Below are 25,709 nucleotides of genomic sequence, written 5' to 3'. Positions count from 1 at the left end.
AGAAGAAGGAGGAGAAGAAGGAGAAGAAGGAGGAGGAGGAGGAGAAGAGTGAGGAGAAGGAGAAGGAGGAGAAGAATGAGAAGAAGAAGAAGCACAACAATGACAAAATGTGCTACACACTAGGCATACAAAAGCAAAAATGAAAGTTCCTGTCCTCAAGGTGCTTACATTCTACTGGTGCATGTAACTTAATATACAATAAGTAAATACAAAGCACACACAACATAACACAAAGTGACCTCAAAAGATAGAGACAGAGAGGTAGGTGGAGTGGTTAAATTGTTGACAAAGGCTATTGAAAAGAGGAGGGAAATATGATATTATGTAAAATAGAGAGTGCCTGAAGGGGTCAGTTGGTCAGTCAAAAAGCATTTGTTAATCACTTACTATGCACCAGGTACTGTGGTAAGCACTGGGGATACAAATCTAAGCAAAAAGAAAGACTGTCTATGTCCTTGAAGATATCATAGTAATGGGGGAAGACAGTACATAAGAGGAAAGCTGCAAAGGGATGGGGAGTAATGAGATAACCAGGCAAAGGCTTGGTGGTTTATTCCAGGGAATCAAGGCTAGCTGGTCTGGGCACTTCCTAGAAATGGAGGCTGCAGGAAGAACTCACCAATGGGCGAAAAGGCCAGCAGAAGCAGAAGCAGAAGCAGAAGCAGGACGCTGAGGCTCGCGAGGGAATTCCAGAGAATGAGGGCAGTAGCAGATGCAAGACTGGAGATCAGAAGAAAGGTTAGGGATGGATAAGCAGTTTTGAGTATTATCAGAATAGAAATTATAATTGAATCCATGGGAGCTGATGAGATAAACTAATTGAAAGAGTACAGAGGGAGAATATAAGAGGGCCCAGAACAGAGCCTTGAGGGATAACCACAGTTAGTAGACATGACCTGAATGAAGATTCAGCAAAGTAGATAGAGAAAAGCCATTTAGCAGGTAGGAGAACCAGGAGATAGCAATGTTATGGAAACCTAGACTGCAGTGGTGAACCTGTGGTCTTGAGGTTGCAGGTTTGGATTTGGTCAAAGGGCCACACTTGAGGACCTGGAGGGTCATCTGTGGCCTCAAGGCCCCAGGTTCCCCACCCCTGATCCTAGACTAAGATGAAATAAGATCAGAAAACTAAGTGAGAACTAGATTATGAAGGGTTTTAAATGCCAGGCTGAGGATTTTGCATTTTATACTAGAGAATAAAGGAATCATTGAAGATTTTTGCGTGGTAGGTAAGAAAGTGCCTCAGTTTCCTCATCTGTAAAATGAGCTGAAGAAGGAAATAGCAAACCACTCAATATTTTTGCCAAGAAAACCTCAAATGGGGTCAAATAGAGTTGAAGGCGATTGAACAACCACAGTAGAGTGAGGAGGAGTGACATGGTCAGATCTTTCTTTCAGGAATGCCAATTTGGCAGCTGTGTGGAGCAGAATGGAGAGGGAAGAAGTTAGAGGCAGGCAAAGCAATTAAGAGGCTATTATAGTGCTCCAGGCAAGAGGTGATGATGGCCTGAACCAGAGAAAGGACTAATGAGTGAGGAATGGAGGAAAGAGATACCAGGGCAGAATCAACAAAATTTGGTAACAGATAGCTTCTAGGGTTGAGTAAGAACAAAGAGTCTAACTCCAAGGTTATGAACCTTGGTGTCTGTTAATATCACCCTCATTAGAAATGGGAAAATTTGGAGGAGGTGGGTTTGGGGAAAAGTATGATGAATTTCATTTTGAACAAGTTGAGTTTCAGGTGCCTAAGGGACATCCAGGTGGAGATGGCCAGATGGCTGGTGTTCAGGACAGAGATTAGAGCTAGATACATAGATTTAGGAGTTATCTTCATGAGTTAACCATTGAACCCTTGGAAACTGATGAGACCAGGCAGGAAGAGCTTATGTAAAGAGAGGGGCACCATGACACAGGCTTGGAAATGCTCACTCAGCGGGCAGCAGCAGCAGGAGGATTCTGTCCAGCAAAGGAATGGTCAGACAGGTAGAAGAGTCCAGAAATAATAGTGTGATGAAAGATAAGAGAGGAATGTCCAGGAGAAGGAGATGGTTGACACTGTCAAAAATCGCAGACATTGAGAAGGTTAAGAACTGAGAAAAAGCTTTGGAATTTTGTAGTTTAGAGATTGCTTGCCATCTCCTGAACAGGCTCCTACGTGTCTTCATCCCTTTCCTTTTTGCCTATTGAATTTTTACCTACTCTTTTGTTAATTGTTAAAATTATTATTATTTTTACCTATTCTTTAAATCCCAACGTAAATGCCTCCTCTTCTAGGAGTATCTTCTGATTCCTCCCTCCTCTCCACCCAGAAGCAGCATGATACAGAGGGGAAAAAATTCACTAAGAAATCAGACTGGATTCAGATCCTGGTTCTGCTACACTCAACTTGTGGAGCTGATCAGATTTCATCATCTCTTCAGGCTTGGTTTTCTCATCTGTAAAATGTAGGGGTTGGAATGGATAATTTCTAAGTTCTTTCCAAGAGCTAAATCCTGTGACCTTGGAGAACTCACATAGTACTTTGTTTTGCATCTCACTTCTGTGCTTAGAATCATAGAGTGTATAACTAAAAGGGACCTTAGTAAAACTCCTTCACATTATAGATGAGAAAGCAGAGACCCAGTGAGGTTGTGTAGGCAGGTAGTACAGTGATTTGGTTGTCAGAGTAACAGGAGTGATGAGTAGAGCAAAGGTTGTCAGCTCCACCGAACTCAGTCTTGTTCCTGAGCTGGTGATGTGCACGATGTCAGGCTAGGGACCAAGGGGAGTGATTCAACTTAACTAAATCCATTTATTTAACACTTACTACGTGCTAGTAGGAGCCACTAGGGGGTACCATAGTGCCCAGAGTGAAGGGTCTGAACTCCAAGCTGACTCATCTTCCTGAGTTCAAATATGACCTCAGACACTTACTAGCTATGTGACTCTGGGCATGTCACTTAACCCTGTTTGCCTGAGTTTCCTCACCTGGAAAATGAACTGGAGAAGGAAATGGAACACCATTCCAGTATCTCTGCCAAGAGATCCCCAAATGGGGTCACAAAGAGTTGGTCATGACTGAAACAGTGCGCTAGGCTTTGGGGATATAGAAAGAAAAACAAGATAATTTCTATCCTCATTTATGGGAGATTGGGGGCTAGCATCATGTGCACAGTTACACAAATATGAAATACATGAAATAAATACAGAATATATTTTTTGGGGGGTGGGGGAGGGAAATACCACCACCAACTAGTCCAATTGGAAAAGGTCTCTTGTTTGAGGTGGCCACTGAACCGTGAGCCTCAATGGGAGCTAGGACTTCCAAAAATCTAATTACAACGTCATCCAGCTCCCGAGCAGTTTTGCAAAGTAGAACTTCTGGGATGGGAGTTAAGGAGCCAAAGGAACAACTAGAAGTATGATGGGATTAAAAAAAAATGAACTGACCAGAAGTCAAATAAAAAATTTGGTTGGAGGATACTGAGCAGCAGAAGTGGAGTTTTAAAAAAGACAGACTTCATCTAAGCCTGATAGCTTCTGTTTTATTTTGCTGGCTGCCTGGATGAGTGAGCTGCAATAACTCCTGGGGCTATGGCTAACAGAGTAGAGATGTCTCCCTGCAGGGCAGAAGCCCTAAATAGCAGCTGCAATTCAGTGCAAAGATGGGGGAAAGAAAGAAAAAAAATAGCTGACTTGAAGAGAATGCATAAATATGTGAAGACCAGAAGATGGCAGCAGATAGCAGCTTCGAAGCAATCGGGGAAGGACTCCAAGTCCAGGAGAGAGCACCTCCCAGTGAGAAGACATCACCAGGGATACTGATAACATATCAATAACATATCTGCGGGGGAGGAAGCAAGTGGCAACACTGGAGGCAGAAAAGGGTTTGACTCGGACACCATCCGACAAGCATGATTTTAATGTCCATATAGGGCACACCTGGCCCTGGAATCACGAGAATCTGAGTTCAAATGTGGCCTCAGACACTTATTAACTGAGTCACTGTTTGCCTCAGTTTCCTCTTCTGTAAAATGAGTTGGAGAAGGAAATGGCAAAACCACTCCAGTATTTTTGCCAAGAAAACCCCAAATGGGGCCATGAAGAGTCAGATACAAATGAAACAACTCACCAACCTATTGTACCACCCTTGTACACCCAGTCATGTATGTGCCTGCCCAGGTGTCTTCCCTGACCATATGTGATCTCTGGTGATATGGTTTCTCGTGTGTTTGTGTATGTATGTATATGTGTATATATATGTTTCCTGGCTATGTATATTTCCTTTCCCATTAATGGTATGGTAATCGGTGGGAGAATATAACCCTGTTTGTATGAAGAAATCTTATTACTTATTTGACTGGACTGTTCAGTTGAATGATATTTTGTTTCTTTGTTTTCTTTTTTACTTTGTGCCTCTTGATTAACTATTTAAAATAGAACATTGGTAGGGACATGTGAGCCACGGTTCTGAGGAGATGCTCCCCTCACCACAATGAACCTCAGAACTGGGGTAGGATTCCAAGGGTAGTCCCAGCTGATTTACCCAGGGTTACAAAGATAATAAATGTCAAGCTTAGGACTTGAGCCTGGGTCCTCTGGCTCTAAATCAAATTCTCTTTCCATTATATCGCAGGTCATGTCTTAAGTTGTTTTAACAGGTACCTGTGAATTCGTCACATTCCCTTACTAGACCATGTGCTCTGAGAATGCACTGTCTTATTTAGCTTTGTATGTCTCCTAGAACAAGTGCTCTGCACAAATAAAGCGTTTTGTAAATGTTTGTTAAATTGAATTGGATTGAACTGAACCAGAATTTGGAAAGGGTTGGACTAAGATAGATGTCACTTTACTTCTTTCCCAAGAGAAGATCTTAAACCAGCCACACTACCTTAGTCCAGGGTAAAGCTAAATCTGTGGATAACCTGTGACACTTCCTTATTTTTCACACTGAGACAGTATATATAGCAGACCATTTCCCTTTTCCCTCTCCCTGTCAAGCCCTGACGGTAACTGTTCTCATAAGGGGACTTCATCTGTTGTCCTACAAGCCCCATTTCCTCCATGCCCACCCCTCCCAACTTTGTGCCCCAGGCAGTACCCATCCAGCTTCTGCTGGAGTGGGTAATTCAGCTCTATCATACGGGAGCCCTGTCAGCTCTTCAGCCAGATGGTGTAGTGAATTAGGAGGCAGCAAGGCCCCTCCTCCACCTCTCAGAGACAGTGAAGATTTGCTTCCTAGTCACATAACAAGGCTAAGAGAGAGGCCTCAGATTTTTCGGTTCCTAAATCTGTCATATTACAGCTCCAACAGCTAAAACTGTTTCTCCTTCAATATTAACTTACATTCAGATATGCCCTATTTTGACCAAGGCTTTTTGAGGTCAGAGATCAGCTTCACCTTCCTCTGTTGCCTCTTAAGAGGGCATTGTCAGAGGTGGGAATTCAAAGCTAGCTCCTTTCAATTCAGATTAACTGAGTACATGTAAGCAGCCAGTATGGGTGAGGTGCTAGGGGGGCAGTAGATAGAGTGCTAGGCCTGTAGTCAAGAAAACTCATCTTTCTGAGTTCAAATGTGGCCTTAGATTTGTAACCCTGGGCAAGTCATATAACCCTTTTTACCTCAGTTCATCATCTGTCAAATGAGCTGGAAAAGGAAACGGCAAACCACTTTGTCTCCACCAAGAAAACCCCAAATAGCATCGGACATGACTGAAATGACTGAACACGGGCAAGGCCCTATGCTATGTGCTGGGGTTACAAAGAAGAATGCTCAAATAATCCATGCCTTCCAGAAACTTACAATCTTAGGGGAAGGCTAAAGATGTGCACAAATAAGTGTTATGCAAGAGAAAATGTAAGAAAGAAAAATGAAGAGTCACGACAAAATGCTGTAAGAGAATTTGAGGAAGGGAAGATCATTTTTAATGGTGTGGATCACCAGTGGAAGAGGTGACACTTGAAGTGGGTCTTGAAGAATAAGTAGGCTTTCCACAGGTCTCAAGAATATGGAAAACATAGACTTTAGCCTGTGGGAATGAACTAAGTTGGGATGGGGCATGATGGGATCAGGGACCACTCCTGGTCCACTGTATCTGGTAGAATGTATGAGGGGAATAGAGAGGAAAATGCAGGAAAAACAGTGTGAAGAAGACTTCCTGGCATGATAGTGACATGAAAGAGCCTAGAGTAGCCCACCTCTCCTGCCAAACATCTCAGCAAGATGTAAAAGGTATCAGATGAAGTAATGGTCAAGTTGGCCAAAGAGAAACAGTAGTAGGTACTTCCATCTAGCCCAAGACCATACAAAGTAGCCAGAAACCTGTGAACTCCTGAGAGGAAGTAAAGAAGGAAAAGGGAGAAACCAATGAGGCTTAGTTAGTGGACCTGAAGTCAATGGAATCTTGGCCCTGGAGGGGTATGGCCTCAGCATGGGACAGAGCTAGTTCCTGATAGGCCATTCCATGAGGAAAGGGCCAGACAGTTTGTATAAAAATGAGGATTCTTCAAGAGACCTGAAACCAATATTGCCAGAGCCACAATGGGATGCAGAATTCATGAAATGCTTGTGTCAGGGGGAAGGGAAAAAGGTGGACTCCAGGGGGCCTGAGACCACTGAGATCTTGGACATCTGTTTGGGGTCTTTCAAGGCAGGAGTACATGATGGAACTGGCTCACAGTAGGTCACTGGGCAGGGAGCTGTGCTGGGCACTGTTTGTGTGCTTGGGGACCCTCTAAGAGAACAGGAGCCAGGGCTTCTTCCCCACAGCAGGAGACAGGACCAACTCAGTTTTAAGACTCCCCACTTTGGAGGAGGGGGAGAGGGTGCCCTCATTGGGGGTTGCATCATTTAAAAAGGAGAAATAGCTCCTAAAGGGATGACGATTTCCAAAGTGGGGTAGTGTGAGGTTGAATTGGTTAACTACAGGGTTGAAATTAGGAAGAAAGAAAAGTGAAGTCAGAGCAGAGGTCAGAACAGAAGAGGAAGGGAAAGTACTAAGGGAGGGGTGAGGCAGAGGGTAAGATGGAATAATAGGAGGTTTTGTTGTTTTTCAGTCATTTCAGTTTTGTTCAGCTCTTGGTGACCCCTTTTGGGATCTTCTTGGCAAAGATACTAGAGTGTCTTTGCCATTTTCTTCTTCAACTTATTTTATAAATGAGGAAACTGAGGCAAACAAGGTTCAGTGACTTGCCCAGGGTCACACAGCTAGGAAATGTCTGAGGCCTGATTTGAACTCAGGAAGATGAGTCTTCCTGACTCTAGGCCCTGCACTCCATCCATTGAACCACCTTGCTGTCCCAATAGGGGATTACAGTCAGATAAATTAATGCCAGAGTTTTTGGTTAAGGAAGTGAAATATATAGGTAATGACAAGATCCCATCCCTGTGCACAATTGAGGTGGAGTGGAAGAGTAGGCCACATAATTTGAGGAGACTGAGGGATGTAAAGTTAGGGTGTTTGTGGGAATATCACCATGGATGTTAAAGTTCCCCCAAAATAAGGGTCGGTATTCGGGAAGAGAAGAAGACAGTGAGCTAATGATGAATTCCTTCAGAAAAAAGGGAGAATGGCTTGGGATGCATGCATGTGTGTGTGTGTGTATGTGAGGAAGGAGGGAAAAATACCTGATAGTCTTCATTATCTGCAGAGGATGAAAAGTTTTAACAGAGTGAACTTCAAAAGGGTAGAGCTGTCGCTCAAAGGGAGAGTCTGGAAATGACAGTGGGGAGCAAGGAGTGGTCTGAGTCCTTTTTTAGAATAGTACATTGGGGGATGCAGGAGGAGGTACAGCCACACTACTGGAGAGGATAGCCAGGGATTCAGTGTTATCTGGGAGAAGCCAGGTCTCAGAGAGAGCAAGTGCCAGAGGAGTAAGAGAGGAAGAGGTCCTGAATGGAGGGGAGCTGGAATATTATGGATGGGAAACCCAGAGGGTACATACCAAGGGGGTGGGTGGAGCTGGAGCAGGACAGGACATGGGTGAAAGGGCCAAGGATGATGATGATGAGAAAATAGAATGTAGGGGGTCTTCAACATATATTGAACTCTTCATGCTTGTTAAGTACATGACAGAAAAAGAACCTTTAAGAAGAATAGACTGGAACCAAATTATGGAGAGCCTTAAATGCCAGGCTAAAGAGTTTATTTTCTCTTATAGGTAACAGAAAGTCAGTGAAGTTTTTTGAGTAGGAATGGTATGATCAGACCTGAGGGGTGGGTTGGAGAAGGTAATCTTGGGGAAAGGGAGGGTACAAACACAGTTGTCCTTGCTCCTGACCTCCCCGACCTCAACCACTCCTTGTTACTCACCTTTCTTTTTCTGCTCCCTGGAAAATACCACAGAATAAACCACATCTTCAATCTTCTTATCCTGAGGATTCACTGGAAGGAGAGATGAGGTTTCAGAGGTGATCCACCCGACCCAAGACCATGAATCCCATCCCCCTCTTTGACCCCTGCATGGATCAAGGTCTTTTCTTAAGGAAGGCACTTCCAAAGGGAAGGAAACTCTATGTGCATATTATCAGAACAGCAAGAGGCAGTAGAATGGCAAGGGAATTTGCTTTGGAAAAATGTGGGGCAAAAGAGGCTAAAAAAACCCCCTATAGATTACTATGGCTGGAAGGGAACCTACCACTGCTCCAGTCCGGTCCTCTCATTTTGTCCCTACTGAAATGGAGGTCCAGAGACCTATAGCCACTTGCCTAGGATCACACATCAATTTAATGTTAAAGTCAGGACTAAAACCCAGATCTCCAGATTCTTTGTCCTTTATTCTTTCCTCTATCCTCTCATGCCATCTAGTTCAAATTCACCATTTTACAGATTAGGAAACCAAGGTTGCCTAAGAGGTCTTGTTCATGGTCATGCTTAGAGTGAGTGGCAGTCAGGATTAGAAAGAGCCTGAGTCTGAAGTGGCTGATCTAGTACTTTGTACACAACAGCAGGTAGATTGTGATGATCAGACCTCCCTAGGTAACCATGGGTAGAAATTGGGTCACAGGTGGTTCCTATAGCTCTAGGTGGCCCAATAGATAGAGCACTGGCCCTGGAGTCAGGAAGACCTGAGTTTAAATCTATCCTTAGACATTCAGTCTACTGTATGACCCTGGGCAAGTCACTTAATTTCTGTTTGCTTTAGTTTCCTTAACTAGAAAATGGGGAAAATAAGTGTCTCCCTTCCAAACTGGGAAGACTAAATCAGACATTTGTAAATCACTTAGCACAGTACTTAGGTGCATAGCAGGCACTATATAAAAGTTACTTAATATTGTTATTGTCACACTACTCTTGCCATTGCCTTCTATCTCCTTCTCTACTAATAGCTCTGCCATGTTTGTGCTTCTTGCTCTCCATTTACCTCTTGTTGGCAAAAGAGCGGGAAAGATCCTGGTCTACCTGTGTGACCACACGCAAGTTACTTAACTCTTTGAGCCTCACTCAATCTCCATACCTGTAAAGAGGGGATAATAATATGAATACCACATAATACAAAGGGTTGTCGTGAAGAAGATATTCTATAAACATTAAAATAAAATGTATTTGTTGTTATTTAGTCATTTCCAACTCTTTGTGATCCCATTTGGAGTTTTATTGGCAAAAATACTGGCGTGGTTTTCCATTTCTTTCTCTATCTCATTTTAGAGATGAGGAAACTGAGACAAACAGGGTTAAGTGATTTGCCTAGAGTCACACAGCTAGTAAGTGTCTGAGACCAGTTTTGAACTCAGGTTCTCCTGATTCCCAGTCCAGTGCTCTATCTATTGTGCTGCCTAACTGCCTGTATATGTTATTATGATTAATATTCTCCTCTCAGAAGTGCCTGAAGAAGCTCTAAGGCCCATGACTCCTTCATCCTCCTTTTCAAAGAGGTCTTTTCTCTGTCTCTAGTGGACAGGCCAATCCAGCAGAGCAGCTTGACCCTTACCATTGACATACACTGGACAAGACTCCAGGTCCTGTGATGAGGAGGCCTTAAGGATTTCTGGAGTTCCTGGGAAGAAAGGACCACTAAGGAAAAGATAAGAATAATGCAAATGAACATTGAGGAAAGGTAAAGCTATGAAATAGATTGTGGATTCTGGGCTGGGTTGGGAGAAGGGGAGTATCAGTTCACACCAGGCTTAGGGCACTGCTCTTTTTGGGAGGGCCAGCCCATACAGCTATACACAGTTAGCTTTCATGAGATGATTTCTCCTAATGGTATGACCCAAGAAGAATCTTAAACCATGGGAAAGATGAACCATAGAGAACTGTAACTGATGTCACACTACTCAAGGCAATTGGTACCTCAGAAGCTCTTTAAAGAAGAACCAGGGATAGAGCCATAACCAGGATTTCTGAAATTCAGCTAAATTGAGTTCAGAGTAGAATCCAAAGTATAACCATTTCTGTGTGTAGCTAATGTAGACTGAAGATGGAGGTCAGGGGAACTGAGGATGATGAACATCTGGAAAGGCCAATTTAAGAGGCAGCAGGGGTTGGAATGAAGAAGATTATGAAGTAAGTACTGAATTTGTTGCAGAAGAGGGAGTGTGAACTCAAAGACTCTGGATGGTAACAATTAGAATCTGGAGCAACAAGTAGAATCTGGACAGTGCAGGACAAATTTTAAAGGAGGAGAGGTGGTTACTGAGTGACAATGACAGTGAAGAACAAGGAGTATACTAAATCCCCTTCCCAGACCCTGTGTGTCAGAAGGTCTAAGAGAAAGAATATCCAGTCATGAAGAGGGTGCCAAGTGGTGTGGTGTCTTCAAAAGAAAGCTAGGTTGCATCGAATACCAAAAAAAGGGGGAGGACTGTAGATAGAAGAGATCTAGGATGAAGGAAAGTTTGTTAACCACAAAGGAGGGTCCCAGAGGGCAGAGTGGAAAAAGGACAAAGGAAAGACTGGGAAAGACTGAGTTAGACAGAAATGAGAGTATGGTCTTTGAAGATGATGGAGAAAGCAGGCCAGCACTGAAAAAGATAGTTGTATTTGGATGCAGTCCTTGGAAGTGGCCCATCCCTTTCCTTCCCTGATGTCTATTATCAGCAACCCGCTTCCTTGACTTTTCCCAGAGTGACCTTCTCCTCCAAGGTGCAGTAGCAATAGTAGTAGAAGAAAGGGCAGCCTGTTTTCTCCTCCTTCTTCATCTCTGCCACCATTGACCTTGTCCTCTCACTCTCTCCTAGGGCTGCCTTCCTGTCCAAATCCCATGGAGGCACAAACAGGACAAGAACATATGTGATATATTGGGGCAGCTCGATGAGGACAAGGTGGTTCCTTGCCCTAGTGAAGCCTCTCAGCAAGATAGGGGTTGGGTCATGGGGTTTATACAACACTTGGGCCATTGCTGATATCTAAGGAATAGTCAATAACTCTCATAACATGAAGGTGGCAGACTTACCTGGCAGGATCTGGAGCAGCAGTTCCTTCTGTAAAATCAAGTATGTATAAAAATAACTAACAGGAATCTAATAGATATTTCACATTGTACTTTTGCCACATTTGTGTGTCCATGTTTCCATGGGAATGATTAGTCACAGAGAAGTTATGGAGTGGGGGCACATAGTAGCTATCTTCAATGATTTGAAATCCTATCTTGTAGAAGGGAGATTAGACTTGTTCTGCTTGGTCCCTGAGGTTAGAACCAGGAGCAGTTAGGAAGTTCCCGGAGAGACAGATTTTGGATTGTCTTAAGGATAAAAGACCCAACAATGAATCATGAGAAAATGGAAAGGGCTGCTCCTGTAGCTTCTGAATTCTCCACCACTGAAGGTTGAGTGGAGGCTGATTTCTCGTTTCCTCTTTTTTCCTTGAGGCTTCAGGCTTCACCTCTGACAATGCTGACTCTGATACTGGACAAGTCATGGAACCTTTCAGTGCGTAGGCAACTAACTCTCATGGACTCTAAATTGCAGGACAGGTGCCAACTTGCATTTGTAGAAGGAGTTCCTTCACTTAGGAGCACCCAATACCAACAAAAGCACAGGTTAGTCCTTATCCCTATTCCTGTCCCTCTTGTACCAATGAAGAACTTGGGCAATTTCTTCTGGGATGAGAAGAGGTTAAAGGAAGGGGCCAACAGCAAAGGAGAAGATTCTGAAAAGGAGACAGTGGTTTAGGACAGGCGAGAGTGAGGATGCCCTGTGACTAGCTGGAGACAAAGGCATTTGGGGCTGGATGTAGGGATCTGTAAACTTTTTATTGTGTGTCATGGACCCTTTTGGCAATCTGCTGAAGCCTATAGACCCATTCTCAGAATGCTTTTAAATGCACAAAATAAAATACGTAGGAAGACAATTTATGTATATATATATATATATATTTATATATTTAAAAAAACCCAGTTATTGAAATATTCAAACAAACAAACAAAAATAAGTGCATGAACCCCAGGTTAGGAATACTTGTAAGTGGGAGAAGCTTGAGACATAGCTATTAGCCTAGAACAGGGGTGGGGAACTTGCAGTCTTAAGGCCACACAAAGATTTGTTCTGTAAAATTTGGATTCATTCAAAAGGCCACACTTAAGGACCTAGAAGGCTGTATTTGTTCTGTAAAATTTGAATTCAGTCCCAGGGCCACACTTAAGGATGTGGCCTTTAGGCTGCAGGTTCCCTACCCCTGATCAATGAGGTCTCTTTCAGATCTATAGTAATGGTCCTATAAGAGTCAGAAGACCCTGGTTTAAGTCTTGGCTCTGGCATCTGCCAGGTGTGTATGCCCCTGTGGGAAAGTCACTCCTCCACTCTAAAGCTTCATTGCTCATCTATAATATGGAGATAGTACCTGCCCTGCCTCACAAAGTTGCCAGTCTGTGAATCTTAAAATGCAATGGAAAAGTGAACTAAAAATATTGTGATTACCTGTCTTTTCACACGCACATAGAGCTCCCCTTTTCAGAAGCACTGTTTTCAGATGTGGTCAGCAATGATCTAAAAGTTTTTAAACTATGTACTGCTTCTTGCCAGAGCGGCCTACTGGCTGACCTTTGACCTACTTAGCCAAGATTTTGTCATTGAAGCTGGCTGCTTCTTACCAATGTGCTATTATGGCCAGCATTTTTTTCTTTTTCAAGTTTTGATTTTTATAACTGTATTCTCCTTGGGTCTAGGGTATTCTTTGAGTGTATGTATGTATGAAATGTCAGCGCGCCCCCTTATGAGAAGTGAGAATAGGGTCAGACCATTAGGGAGTGGGTTTTAGGGGGCAGGGTAAAGGTCCGGCTGGGGTTCCAGCCAGGACTGGAATCTGTCACCAGAGGTTGTCAAAGGAAGATACTGACCTGTTTTCTTCAAGAGCCTGAAATATTGCAGAAGGACTGCAGTGATTCCAGTCATGCCAAACAGGGTCAGAGTTATCCCCAGAACCAGTTGGCTCCCCCTGTGCCCAGTGGGGACAGAGTGGGGAGACGTGAAGCCCTAGGGGAGAGAGACTTGGTTGCTGAGATTTTTCCTAAGTCATTTTAAGGGATAAGATAGGAAAGTCTAACCTAAGAAGCTGGGAAACAGGAAGGTCTGCAGGCTGCCTGGTTTCTGTATGTCCACAGGAAAAGGGAGATTGAGTAGAATGAATAGGGCAGCCAGTTCCAGGAGCGGTGTGTGAAGGAAATATTAATTTCTTGAGAAGTCTCATTATTTCCCCACTGAGTTCATATGTTTCAGGAATGAGATTAGAAGCAGAGAAAAGGAAGAACACACTCAGCCAACACACATTTACTGAGCAGCTACCAGGAGCCCAGGACTGTGTTGCACAGTGGGGTACAAAGCTTAATAAGTCCTGATCTCAGATACAGTCCATTTGGGGAGACTACATTCTCTCTTGGGAGACCTAGCTGCAGTCTCATTCTTTAAGCTAGTGGCTGTTTTCAGGAATAATTCCCTGTATTCTCCTGTAACATCACAGAGAGGAGGAAGGAGGAACAAGTCTTCCATGGGCATCTGAACTTGTTACCAAGGATTTCTCCTTTGTGGTGGGAAGAACCCCTTTGCTGGTCACCCTGAAGCTCTACTGTGTCCCCTACTGTGACACCATCAGTTAGGTGAAGGAATAATGAGATAATGGAATTGAAAGCGAAGACAAGTCAGAGAGGCTGCTGGACTCTGGATGCCTTCTGGCCTCCCGGGGGCATTGCACGTTTTACATTAATGGGAAAGGTCATTCTTTCCTCTCATCTTTATAGCTGTTACTCTCCCAGCTTCACTTAAATTTCCACTTTCAAGACTCCACAGGCAGCCTTTCTCCACTATGTCCCCGAGTCTGTTCCCACTCCCCTTTCCTACTCACTTGAATTTCCACCTCGAGGCTCTGTTTCTGATATTGGCCATCCTCAGTGGCTGCCACACACCAGTACAATCCAGTACCTGCCATTATGGTTGCTGGGATGTAGTATTCTGGGGACTGGTCTCTGCCTCTTATGGTCCTATTATCCTTATAGAAGGAGAAGAAGAGCTGGGAAGCTGATCTCTGGGGTGGTAGTTGTGTCTCACATCTCAAGGCCATTGGGCTCTCCTCCAAGGTTTCAGTCAAATTTTTGATTCTCAGCTCGGGTTGAGGGAACAGTTCTGGAGAGAAGTCAGACTTAGGGTCAAGGAAAAATTGGGAGGGGTTAGGTTCTGGGAGCTAAGGGCTTGAAAGAAAGACTGGAGGAAACTGAGCAGTAGTTCATTCCAGCTAAATGATTCAATGAACAGAACATTGGGTCTGGAGTCATGAAGGTCTGAATTCCAATCTAGCCTCAGACACTCACTAGCTGTGCAAATCACAGCAAGTCACTTCATGTTTGCCTGCCTCAGTTTCCTCAACTGCAAAATGGGGATTATGACAGTACCTAACTCACAGAGTTGTTGTGAGGATCAAATGAGATAATGTTTGTAAAGCACTTAGCACAGTGCCGGGCACATAGTGGTTATTCAACCATTTCAGTTGTGTCTGACTCGTGTCCTCATTTGGGGTTTTCTTGGCAAAGATCCTGGAGTGGTTTGCCATTTCCTTTGCCAGCTCATTTTACAGATGAAGAAACTGAGGCAAACAGGGTTAAGTGATTTGCCCAGGGTCACACAGCTAGTCAGTGTCTGAAGCTGGATTTGAATTCAGGTCCTGCACTCTATTCACTGTTCAACCTAGTTGTCCCTGGCACATAGTTGGCACTGTATAAATGCTTATTCTTTCTCCCTCTTCATTCCACATCTGCAGTGGGACTCCCCAAATCTGGGAACTCAATAACTTCAATGTAAGACCATGACCTATCCACCAGGACTTGTTTTCTCTCCTTAAACAGTGTGCTCTAGAATATTACTAAGAAAACAGCCTGAGCTGTGGTCTTTCTCTCTAAGAATCTTCTACCATGGTGATCCTCAGAGGATGGCTTCCTCTTCTGAGACTTCATAGTTTCCAGTGGCCCTATCCTTGGCAATTTCCATCCCATGGTCAAGTGATCTTACCTCGGACTTGAAGGACAACAGGATCAGAGCTTCGATTTGTCTTTCTATTATTCATGTACCCACTACAACTGTATTGGCCTCCATGGTCTATTCTTGCTGCTTTGAAGGACAGAGGTTTGTTTTCCTCAGTGAAGGAAATGAACTTTGTCCATTTGTGAAATGTAACCTGAGATAGCTTAGCTTTATTCCATCCTTGGCATTGCAAAATCACAGCATCTCCTTCAAACACGGAATAAGGAGCCTGGAGGATCAGCCAGCCTGAAACACATAGGAAGATACATCTAAGATTGTCCCTATTGGCCTTCACTTTCTCCTCTCCAGTATCTCTAGGCATGGTCAGCTAGGTGGTGCAGTGGATAGAGTACCAGGTCAGGAAGACCTGAGTTCAAATCTCACCTCAGACACTTGACACTCACTAGCTGTGTGACTTTGGGCAAGTCACTTAACCCCAATTAACTCATCCTGGATCATCTCCAGTCATCCTGATGAATATCTGCTCACTGGATTCAGATGGCTCTGGAGGACAAGTGAGGCTGGTGACCTGCACAGCCCTCACTCACTCAAAACAAAGTCAAATGCAAGTCATGTCATCATTTCTCTGATGGCATGGTCTTCTTCAGCAATGAAGGATGAACACACACATATCTCTAGGCATATTTCTTCCCATACTGAAATTCTACTCATCCTTGTATCCTAGCTTAGAGGCCACCTGAAGCCTTTTCTTATCCCTCCACTCTGATTGACTCTCAACAATAAACATATTGGTGGGGGATTGTGAGGTATGCTTTTGAGTGGGTGTGGAACTGGGATAACCAGTCTGAAGGCCACATATGTTGAAGAGGGATGCCCCAGGAACACAATCATAATAACCAATTATTGTGTGAGGATGATACTATGTCATATCCAGAAAGGGGAGAGATTATTGTTGGCTTGGGTGGATTAAGGAAGAATTCTTGGTAGAGTGGATTAGGGAAGAATTCTCCGTAGAGCTGGCAATTGGGCTAGCTGTTAAAGGATCAGTAGAAACTTAAATGGCAGAAAAGGAGGATTGGAGGATGTCCCGTGCATAGAGAATAAACATATAAGCAAAGGCATGGGACAGTCAAATGTGTGGTATGTACAGTGACTGGGGAGTAGCCTAACTGGGCTAGACGAGAATATCCATTGGCTTCTTTCCTTACTCCTTTGCTGCCTGCAGGTCTACTTCATTCTTTAAAAAAGAACAAAATAAACAAAAACCCCAAAACAAAAATGTCATTTGACTCTGACATAACTTCAAACTATCAGCTTTTATCTTTCTTTTCTTTTACAACTCTCAAAAAAGCTATCTACATTTACTATCTCTGCTTTCTCACTCCGTGCTCTCTTTCAAATGCCTTTGTACTTTGGCTTCTGATTCCCTCCACTTGACTTAAAACTGTTTTCTTCAAGGTTTCCCATTGTTTCTGAAACACTAAAACCAATAGGGCTTTTTTCAGTCTTCATTATAATTGACCTCTTTAGATAGAGTCCTCCTGGATCCTCTCTCCTTGCCTGGGTTTTTGTGACAGTCTTCTTGCCTGTTTTTTCTCTTTCCTGCATGATTTAATCTTCTCAGTTTCCTTTGCTGAATTCTCAAACATGTTGTGCCCCCAAGGCTCTGTCCTGCACCCCCTTCTGTCCATATACTCTCTGTTGTGGATCTTACTGTTTTCGTCAATGTGCAGATTGCTCTTAAATCTATGTATCCATCCCTCATCTTTCTCCTGAGTTACAATCTTGTGTAACCAACTGTCTGCTGGACATCTCAAATTGAGTATCTCACAGGCAACTCAAACCTACAGTGTCCAAAATCGAACTCCTTGTCTCTTGACAAATTCTCCCCTCTTCCTGAAAAGATAGGGATGGTGCTGGGTTGTGGAGGGATGGGAATGAGACAAATGAGTTTTAACTTTACTCAAGAGGCAATAGAGAGTCACTGAAGATTTTTCAGTTGAGAAATTGACATGACTAGATGTAGGCATGATACAGGTCTGTTAGTGGTGTGAAGGGTAGACTTGAGTGGGGAGGGAGATAGTGTAAATGGGAGGATCCATGAGATTGCTGCTGAAATAGCATAAGTGAGTGGAATTATTGGTTTTTGCTTTTTCTTTTTATCCCAAGCACCTCCTATATAGCCTGGCATATAGAAAGTACTTAATATATGTTTTTTTGGGGGTAAATTGATTAAATGGAGACTAGTATTAGTATGTTGGCAGTGGGAATAGACAAATGGGTACAGATATGAGATAATGCAGATGGAATATTGAGATATAAGGGAGAGTGAAGAGTTAAAGGTAATACTGACATTTTAAGCAGAAAAGCCTGTATGGATTATACTACTAATGAAATAATGAAGTCAGAGGGGGAAGGTTTAGAAGGGAAAATAATAATGTTTTCTTTGGATATGTGTTTGAGATGTCAGTGGAAAATCTAGGTTGAGATGTCCTGTGGGCTGTTAGAGACAAGTCTGGAACTTGGAAAATAGGTGTAGTTTTGAGCATTGTATGCATAGAGATAGTAATGAAGTTAGGGCAGTGAAAGAAATTACCCAGGAAGAAAGAAAAGACCAAGGACAGAACCTTACATTAGATCCACCTAAAGGGTCAGGAAGGGAAGGAAGAGCTAATATTAGAGACACAAAAAGAGAGGTTTAGAGGGTTAGGAAGAGAACCAGGAGAATCCAAGAGAGGAGAGAGTATTAGGAAGGATACTTAAAATTTTTAAAAAATGCCTTGAGAGATGTACTCAGAGTACAAATTTAAGCATATTTTCTTTCTTTTCCTTTTTTTTTTGGACATGGTTAATATGGGAAATTGTTTTGCATGACTGTATGTGTTTGTCAAGGGTTTTTTTCTTGTCTTCTCAATGGGTAGGAGAGGGGGAGGAGGAAGGAAGAGAATATGGAAATAAAAATAAAATTGAATAAAATTTTTCTATTTTCCCTGACATCTAGCACAGTGCATTTCAAATGGTAAGTACTTAATGAATACTATTACAATTGATAGATGCCCACCAACTGAAGAATAGCTAAAGAAATTGTGGTAAATGAATGTACTTGCATATTGCAAGAAACAATAAATTTAAGAAGTATAGAGAAACAAGGAAAGACATATATGAACTGATGCAAAATTAAGTAAGGAGAGTCAAGGAAATAAAATACACATGACTACAACAATGGAAATGGAAAGAACCCACAAAACAACTGAAAATGAATGTTACAAAATTACGAGGAACAAGGTTGATCCCAAAGAAAAGATATGAGGAAACATCTTTCTTTACTGCTTTGTAGAGGTATGTGTGTATATGCACCTGTGTGTGTTTGTGTGTGTGTCCATAGTGTGTAACATTTAATATAGTCAGGTGGTTTTTTTTTTGATATGTTGATCAATTTTACTGGTTTATTTTTTCTTCTTTTTCTTTGAAAGAAAATCTTGGTCAGGTGGGTTGGGTTGGCTCTCTGGGAGAAGTTTTGAGAGGGAAATGGGGAATTTTAGGGGATTTAAAAACAAAAGATATCAATAAAATGTATTTTAAAAACAACTTCCTGAGTAAATATTTGTTGACTATTTGAGTAATCTTAATGTCATTCATCAATGTTACACTAGTGATGACATAATTTTATGAGTCATTTCAAACCTCATTCATGATACTTCTTCCTTTTGTCTCCCTTCTCTAGGGCTTTCGTATTGGCTCCTGGCATATCCCTCACCAAGAGGCTGAGGTAAATCCCAGAGTGACCTCCTTTCCTCTCAGTGAGAGCCATGGGCCACATTTTGCTCTTCACTTACTGCCCAGGGTCCAGGGGCTATGGAATAACATTTCCCTTCCTTCCTTCCCTCCCTCCCTCCTTCCCTCCCTTCCTTCTTTCTTTCCTTCCTTTTCTTCTTCCCTGCCTCCCTCCCTTCTCTCCCTTCTTTCTCCCCCTTCCTTTCTTTTTTCCTTCTTTTCTTCCTCCCTTCCTTATTCCCATCCATTTCTTCTTTTCTGCCTCCTTAGTCCCAGATTTTCTCTGCTCTAACCTGGTACATTTCTGTCTTCTTTTCTTTTTCACTATTTTTTACTTGAGCACAAACATGATCCTGTGGATAGACAGGTACCTGAGTTGGGATGAGCTGGGCTTATGTCCTCCCTATGACACCTGCTGGCTGTGTGAGTCTGGTCAAATCACTTAACCTCTCAGGGCTCCTAGAGAACTCTGATTATAAATGGAAGAGAAAGCACCTATCTGCTTTAGCAAATGTTCCTTATCTGATCTCTATAATAGTTCAATCATAGAATAAATCTTAACTCATAAAAAATCTTCCTTACCTCCCCTTCTATTCCTATCTCTGAAAACCCTCATAAGGGTAGAACAAATGAATGCTTGTTACTGTCTAAGAACATCTCCATCATTCTGGTCACCAGGACCTGTTCCCATTGGCCTCCCCAAAACTTTATCTCTTTCACAAACTCTAGATGCAGATCAGGCTTCTACCAATTTCTAGAAAGAGTGTGGGATCCAAGGGGAGGGAGGAAACTCAAAGTTGAATCCCTAGTACATCCCCTTGGGATCTTTAAATGATAGACAGGACATGATCCTCTGGAGCCCCACTATTCCATTTGCTCACCATTAGAGAAGGTGATGGTCACAGGGTCACTGAGGTCAGAATCCTGGCTCCCACAGCTGTACTGTCCACTTTTCGAGATTACAGTAGTATTTCCAGAGGTTTGATCGAACTTCTTTCCCTCTTTGTACCATAGGATGTCTCCTATGAGATCCAGATGTCCGCATGTCAAATATACTTTCTCGTTAGAGAAGAAAGTGGTCCATGGAGGTTGAAGAGACAGGATGGGCTTTGTGATGACATCTGAGATGTAAAAGGAGATAATATGCAAATGCCAGGGACTGTGGCTCTGGATAATGAAGGAAGGGGAAGAGAGAGATCTGGGGTCCTTATTGGAAGGGAGGGAAGCTCAGAGTTCTTAGTCTGAGGATAGTGAAGCTTAGAATCCTTAGTGAATAGTGAGGCTCACGGTCTCCACTGAGAAGGTGGAAGGTTCAGAGTACTCTATGAAGTGGAAATGATATTCAGATGTTGCCCAGTGATGGGAAGTGAGATTCAGGGCTCTTAGTGAAAGGAGAATAAAGCTCAAAATAATTCTTAGTGAGGAGAAAGTTAGGCTCAGAGTACGGGTGGAGAGGAGTGAAATTCAAGAATGTCAGGGAAGGGAACATAGCTCAGCATAGGGAGAAATTAGGACTCTCAGTGAGTAGAGTGTTATACCCAGAAAGCCCAGTGTCCTTGGTGAGGGTGAGAGAAAGTTGCCCTGGACCTTTCCCTTTAGGTCAGAGATACTGTGCTGCAGAAGGACCATTGGATAAGCCAAGAAGCAGTGGGAGAGAGTTAGTTAATGCTGGCTCCAGCTCTGGAATGAGGGAATATTAGATTAGTGTAAAATTAGTGTTCTTTTCAGAGTCCTCCACTTCCTACAAAAGGCTCTGGGGAGTGAAGGGATTCTCCCTCAGACAGATGCTGTGACTCCTGAGGCAGGAGACAATGGCCAGGACACAACGTCAGAATGTAGGACTGAAGGGAGAAACAAGGGACGTGAGACTCACCAGACTTCCCAATGAATAGAGCTGTAAGAGAGCAGAAAGAGGGAGATTAGGTGAGACTCTAGGAAGGGTTTTCTTGTAAGGAGGAGGAGTTAAACTTTGAGTGAAATTGTAAGAAAAGTTTTTATTGCGTACCCACTTGTAGCTCAGCTACTACTGTGGGGAGGGGAAATAGAGACGACACAGTTCCTTCCTGCCCTAAAGGCTATGACATTATAGCTAGAGAGACAAGCTATATACATAGGAGAGCAAAAGGAAGTGTTTGGTGGGCTGAAGAATACCCCCCCCCCCCCAATAACTGTAGTTCTGTATTTAGGCACTAGTCAGCCTGGAAAAAAAAATCATTTAATTTAAGATCAATCATTACTGATTTAGAGAGGTGTCCTAAATGGGGAAGTATCTATCCCCATGCCTTCCAACATGTCTACTGCAAGACTGTTTTAGGTAACATTTGTAGGAATCTTAAACAACTTGGCAGTGAAAAGTATGGTGGATATGGGCTCTAGGTGGCATGGTAGATAGAGTAGAGGTCTGGATCTCAAGTCAAGGGGACCAGAGTTGTACTACTCCCTTAGGCACTGACAGAAAATTGTGAATATGACTGTTAATATAACAGCAGAAATTTCAATACCTAATGTAATGTTACCTGCCACTCCTTAAATGAAGTTAGCAATGCCAGAAAGTCAGTAACATGCCCAACTAGATAGTGCCAATTAGCTTGAGTTGAATAAGACTTTAAGTCCCATCCTGAAATCTTGCCTTGTGGGGCAACCTAGCTCAAGCTGGATCTGGGCCTTTGATGTCCTTGCCCCCTTCCACTGGAATTCATGGCAGGAAGGGCAAAACAGACAGAATAAAGTGATTTTACTTGCTCGGATTGCCTGGGGTGGCTGAGGTCTCATGAAGAGGCCAGGCTCTCTCATACTGTGTCCTCTCTGTCTCCCCCTAAAGTATAAGAAGTTTTTGCATGGGTTGGAATTGGGAAACCCACTGGACATCTCCCAGGGTGGCAGGTTTGCTACCCGGTTTATCTTAATTAAAGATGCTTTATTCTCCAACTCATGTCATTAATTTATTTCAGGAGTGGACAGCACTTACTAGCTGTGTGACTTTGGGTACATCACTTATCTGAAAAATGGGAATAATAGCAGCACCAGCCTCATAAAGTTGTTGTGAAGATCAAATGAAGTAAAATATGAAAGTGTTTCACAAAGCTTAAAGTACCATATAAACATTAATTATTATTGTTATCAGACGATCTGGGTTTGAACCTGGCTCTGTCACTTCCTATCTGTATAAGTAACAACTTCTCTGGGACTCAGTTTCCTCATCTGCAAAATGAGGGAATTGAACTAGATCAATGTTGTCAAACTTAGATAGAAACAGAGGCCATTAAACTCTACATACCTATACCCCTACTGGCTGTATATTTACTTAGAAAATAACAGTAATACAATGGATAATTTATTGTATTTTTTGTTTGTTTTGTTAAATATGTCCCAATTACATTTTAATCTGGTTCAGGCCACTCTTGAGAGTGTAGTGGGCCACATGGGGATCTTGATTCCTTTGTACCTTTCAATCTCTTCTATTTTCCTTAATTTATAATCCTGTGACAGCTGTGTTCATATTTTTAAGGGGCTCTCATATGGGAGAGACATTAGACTTGTTCTGCTTGACCCTACAGGGGGAAATGGGAGGAACTTACAAAAAGGCAAAGTTAGGCCCAAGGTCAGCAAAAACCTCCTAATGGAGCTATCCAAAGGTGGAAGAGGCTACCTTTCAAGGTAGTAGGTTCCTTATCAGGCAGTCAGTCAGTCAGTCAAAAAAGCATTTATTAAGCACGTACTGTGTGCCAGCATACTGCTAAGGATACAAAGAATGGCAAAAGATAGTTCTTGCCCTTGTAGGGAAATTGTAGTCTAATAGGGGAGATAACCTGCAAATAACCATGCCTAAATAAGATACATAGAGGATAAATTGTAGATAATCAACAGAGGAAAAAAGCATTAATTAATATTACTAGCATGAAGGGAAATTAGGAAAGGTTTCTAGTAGGAGACAGGATTTTAGCTGTGCTTTGAAGGATGCCATGAAGTAGAGATGAGGAAGAGGAATATTCCAAATATGGGAGGATACCTTGTACAAAATACTCTGAGTCAAAACATGTGTCCTGTTTGATCAACAGCAAAAAGTCCAGTGTCACTGGGCTGAAGAGTATGAGATGAGGGGGAAAGGCAAGTTTGGAAAGATAGGAAGGGGCTGGGTTCTGAAGAGCTTTGAACACTAAAGGAAGGATTTTATTTTTGATCCTGGAGACAATAGGGGTCCAGAGCAGTTTATTGAATAGGGAAACGATATGGTTTGGCCTGTACTTTAGGAAGATCAGCTTGATGTCTAAATGGCAGATGAATTGGAGTGGGGAGAGACAAAGCAGGCTGACCATCCAGCAAGCTGTTCAGATACTCCTGGGGTCCACAGGATAGATTTCAAGATGAAAAAAAATTCATCTTAATTTCAACATTATTGTCCTTTAAAATTCTATATATTCTGTTTTATTCATTTTAAAAACAGTATTCTGAGAAGGAGTCCATTAGGTTTCCTCAGATTGTCAAAGACTTGGGAAGGCAAGTAATGTATGATTTTTCACCTCAAGCAATAGAAGGCGGCAGAGAACAACTCAAGGTAGGTACTGGGTCATAAAAGGCGATCAATCTCCCAGAAGCAACAAAAGGATGGGTTAAAAGCAAAAGGAGGACATTTGAGCGCTCCCCAGAAAGAGAGAAAGGCAGGGTTTGCAGCCAGCAAGCCCTAGGAGTACATCGAAGGAGAGGAGTCAGATTTGCAAAGCCAAGATCTAGGACAGAATGGACAGAACTATAAATGGTTCAGAAGGCATACTGGTCAGACCCAATCATAAAGGATGTAGAGTCCCTGTAGGAATCCCTCTGGGGAGAATAATTACAAAGATAGCTTGCATTTATGCAGCACTTTATTTTTTACAAAGTACTCTATCTGACCCTCATAACCCTATCAAGTAGGTTATGTAAGCATTAATAGTCCCATCTTATTCATAAAATTTGCATTGACATCTTTTGTTTTTACATGATGTTCATTTCTAAAGACATCCCTCTCCCTGTTCCCACTCAGCAAGCCATCCCTTATCCCAATCTTATAGAAGGGGGGGTCTAGAAGGCATTTTACTGCTCTTATCTCCTTTTTTTCCCTCTTTTATTTTGAAAGGAGATTCTGGTCCAGACTCTGGTATTTTATTAAGGACTCAGACTAGACAAATTTCTAGTACTTTGTGTTAAACTTACAATTTGTGTGAAGTATAGTGAAAAAAGTGCTGGTTTTGGAGTGAAACAATCCAAGTTTAAACTTTTGGCTTTATTACTAATTATCTGTGTAACTTTGGGCAAGTTACTTCCCCTCTTTAAAGCCCGTGTTTCCTCATTTTTAAAATGAAGGATTTGGGCGGGCAGATGTCTAAAATTCTTTCCAACTCTAAAAACCTACATAACAGTGGCCATCCTGTAGAGTAGACTTTGGGTTTGGCCCCTTCTGATGAACCCCTTGATAAAAAGGACATATGGAACCAGAGGTTTCTGGTTGGTATCTAGGTGTTCCTCCACCCCATAATGGGGGTGCATTGGTTAAGGAAGAGGATTAAGCAGAAAGAACCTTTCACCCAGTGGACTTTAAAAGGAGAAACAACATTTACTCCTGCTCTCTTCTGAACATGTGGCATGGGATGCCAACAGCTCTTCTTAAACTTCCCATGGTGGGAAGTCCCTACCTCTGCCCTGGTAGCTATTGTGGGGGAAAAATAGGAACCCTAATTATTTTGCATCATCTTGATGGACTAATAAAATAAAAATCCCCCAACAGCTGGTGGCCTATTATTAGAAAGTCTCCAATCTCTGCTCAAGGACGCAGTAAAGCAGATGGTCTCATCTATGGTGATAACAACTGCTTGCTGTCCTTGAATAAGAGACCCTGAAACTTTGTCTAAAAGGGTTGTTTTCACAATTATAAAAGTGTTTATTTTTTCCTCTTGTCACCTGACCTTGGACAATGAATATTTTGTTTTTTTGATAATAAATCCTGCTATTTGTATTATACATGCTCCCCTTTTCTCCCTTGATCGACTTCCTTGAGTCTTTTCCTATCCCTCACTCTCCTGTCAAATGCTTTCCTTCATCTTAAATGGCTACAAGGGGCAGCTAGGTGGCACAGTGCATCATGTGCAAGTCCTGGAGTCAGGAAGACTCATCTTCATGGCTTCAAATCCAGCCTCAGATACTTACTAGCTGTGTGACCCTGGACAAGTCACCTAGCCCTGTTTGCCTCAGTTTCCTCATTTGAAAAATGATCTGGAGAAGGAAATGACAAACCACTCCAGCTATTTTTTTTTTTTAAGAAGAACAGTGGCATCTGGTAATGTCATGAACTGCACATGAATTGGATTTAAATGAGGCAGAGTTGCACCAAGAAATCCCCAGATGGCTGGGAAGAGTTGGACATGACTGAAACAAGCAAATGACAACAAGAAGAAATTGCTACCAAAGTGTTTCTGATTGGCTGTGTATGCAAAGCAAGCCAATCTGTACCCCAGGAGTCTGACTGCCATCAGGGAGAGCAGATTTGTTACTTTACTAATAAAGCTCTTTACTTTCA

General features: G+C 42.6%; 1 protein-coding gene and 1 long non-coding RNA gene across 3 annotated transcripts in view; one reads left to right on the top strand and one right to left on the bottom strand.

Moving 5' to 3' along the window:
* Positions 1 to 20,122, bottom strand: part of FCRL6 (Fc receptor like 6) — a 22,997-nt gene extending 2,875 nt beyond the window's left edge. Inside the window, exons 1-7 of one of the 2 annotated variants that reach the window (XM_072647364.1) lie at positions 20,041 to 20,122; positions 15,413 to 15,670; positions 14,256 to 14,533; positions 13,255 to 13,390; positions 11,374 to 11,401; positions 9,910 to 9,992; positions 8,292 to 8,363 (exon numbers count right to left, since the gene is read on the bottom strand). In XM_072647364.1, the coding sequence (XP_072503465.1) occupies positions 8,292 to 8,363; positions 9,910 to 9,992; positions 11,374 to 11,401; positions 13,255 to 13,390; positions 14,256 to 14,533; positions 15,413 to 15,467 (652 nt within the window). In that variant the 5' untranslated portion in view covers positions 15,468 to 15,670; positions 20,041 to 20,122. Of the gene's footprint in view, positions 1 to 8,291; positions 8,364 to 9,909; positions 9,993 to 11,373; positions 11,402 to 13,254; positions 13,391 to 14,255; positions 14,534 to 15,412; positions 15,829 to 20,040 lie in introns of those variants that run through there. The other variant, XM_072647363.1, reaches the window with a different exon arrangement.
* On the top strand, positions 9,988 to 25,709 carry LOC140528997 (uncharacterized). The gene is made up of 2 exons (XR_011975386.1): positions 9,988 to 11,958; positions 18,387 to 25,709. It is a non-coding gene; the product is annotated as an uncharacterized lncRNA (long non-coding RNA).

The sequence above is a fragment of the Notamacropus eugenii genome, chromosome 2 (assembly GCF_028372415.1).
Source record: "Notamacropus eugenii isolate mMacEug1 chromosome 2, mMacEug1.pri_v2, whole genome shotgun sequence".
Taxonomy (NCBI): Eukaryota; Metazoa; Chordata; class Mammalia; order Diprotodontia; family Macropodidae; genus Notamacropus; species Notamacropus eugenii.
The sequence above is the reverse complement of the archived record's forward strand: the minus strand, read 5'-3'. Positions and strand labels throughout refer to the sequence as shown.